The following is a 1,242-nucleotide window of genomic DNA, read 5'->3' on the forward strand; positions in this document are numbered from 1 at the left end:
TTTTTTTTTTGTATTTCCTATAAAGTAACTCAATTTATGGCTTCAGTGGTAAAATATGTTTATTGATTGTCAACAAATAAACCAGGACTAAAGTCAGAATAATTATAACCATGTGCCAAACAATAAAATGATACCTTCTACCTCAATTAATTTTATTGCAGATGGTTTTTCTTCTAATAAAAAGGTGTTGTTGTGAAACACCACAGATATATATATATATATAAATATATATATAAAAATTGGGTACTTACTGATAGAAAGGTATATTTTGGTGTATTCAGCATTTGTCATTGTTTTACCAGATCCGCACCAATATGTTCCAGAGTCGGTTCTCCTCAGGTCACTGATGTAGACATAGAAGTAGTTCCTTCTTTTATTATCCCTCATGTAAAATCTGTCTTTAACTACAACTCTGTCTTCTTCTGTTGTCCGTATTAACTCATCACAGCTCAAGGGATTCTTTCCTTTGCAAAGGTATTTTTCAGTGTCCTCTTCACTCTTAGAATAGTTACATGTAATTGTTGCAGTCTCTGAAGTAACACCAACTATTTCATGTGGTTTAAGATCGTCCCAGTCTTAAAAAAGGAAATGCATGTCAGTGCAGCTATTTTCTTTACAAACTGCAACTTATATATAGCTATTATATATATTACATATATAAATGTGTTTTTATTTACTAAAATTATTATTACGTTAAATCAAAAATCAGATCAATACTCACTCAAAATATAGAGGTGGATCTCAGTTAAACAAGAAGTGGATGTACCAGATTTTATACTACACTGATATTTTCCAGCATCTTGTTGGGTCAGTGCAGAAATGATCACAGTGTAGACTCTTTGCTGTTTATCATCTCTGAGAGAAAATCTGTCTAGTCTGGTGTAATTTGAGTCATAAGATGATATCAGATTATTGCAATAAGAGCTTGCATCTTCTCTACAAAAGGATTTGATTCCACTTTCTTTAACTCTTGTATAGTTGCAGTTGATGGTAGCCGAGGCACCAAGAAATGTGGTCTGGTTCACTGGTTTGTTGTAGCCTGTCAGAGAGTTGAAGCGTATGAAGCAAAGATTAATTTCTCACTCAAAGTCAGCAGATGTGTGTATAGTGCATTCAGTGCAACACTTAAAATTACTAATCTGTTTATTAGTAGAGTGTAGATGCTGTTTGACATTTTTTTAGGCAGCAAGAAGACAACCTGTATTATTAATACATTAATATACAGTAAAAAGCATCACTCAT

General features: G+C 32.6%; 1 protein-coding gene across 1 annotated transcript in view; it reads right to left on the bottom strand.

Annotated features, from left to right (window-relative positions):
• Window positions 1-1,242, bottom strand: part of LOC102206882 (uncharacterized) — a 5,652-nt gene that overhangs the window by 2,854 nt on the left and 1,556 nt on the right. Inside the window, exons 3-4 of the mRNA XM_013913481.1 lie at window positions 722-1,039; window positions 513-575 (exon numbers count right to left, since the gene is read on the bottom strand). Coding sequence (XP_013768935.1) covers window positions 513-575; window positions 722-1,039 — 381 coding nt within the window. The remainder of the gene's footprint in view (window positions 1-512; window positions 576-721; window positions 1,040-1,242) is intronic.

This window comes from Pundamilia nyererei, unplaced genomic scaffold, assembly GCF_000239375.1.
Source record: "Pundamilia nyererei isolate P.nyererei 1_Seehausen unplaced genomic scaffold, PunNye1.0 scaffold00134, whole genome shotgun sequence".
Lineage (NCBI taxonomy): Eukaryota > Metazoa > Chordata > Actinopteri > Cichliformes > Cichlidae > Pundamilia > Pundamilia nyererei.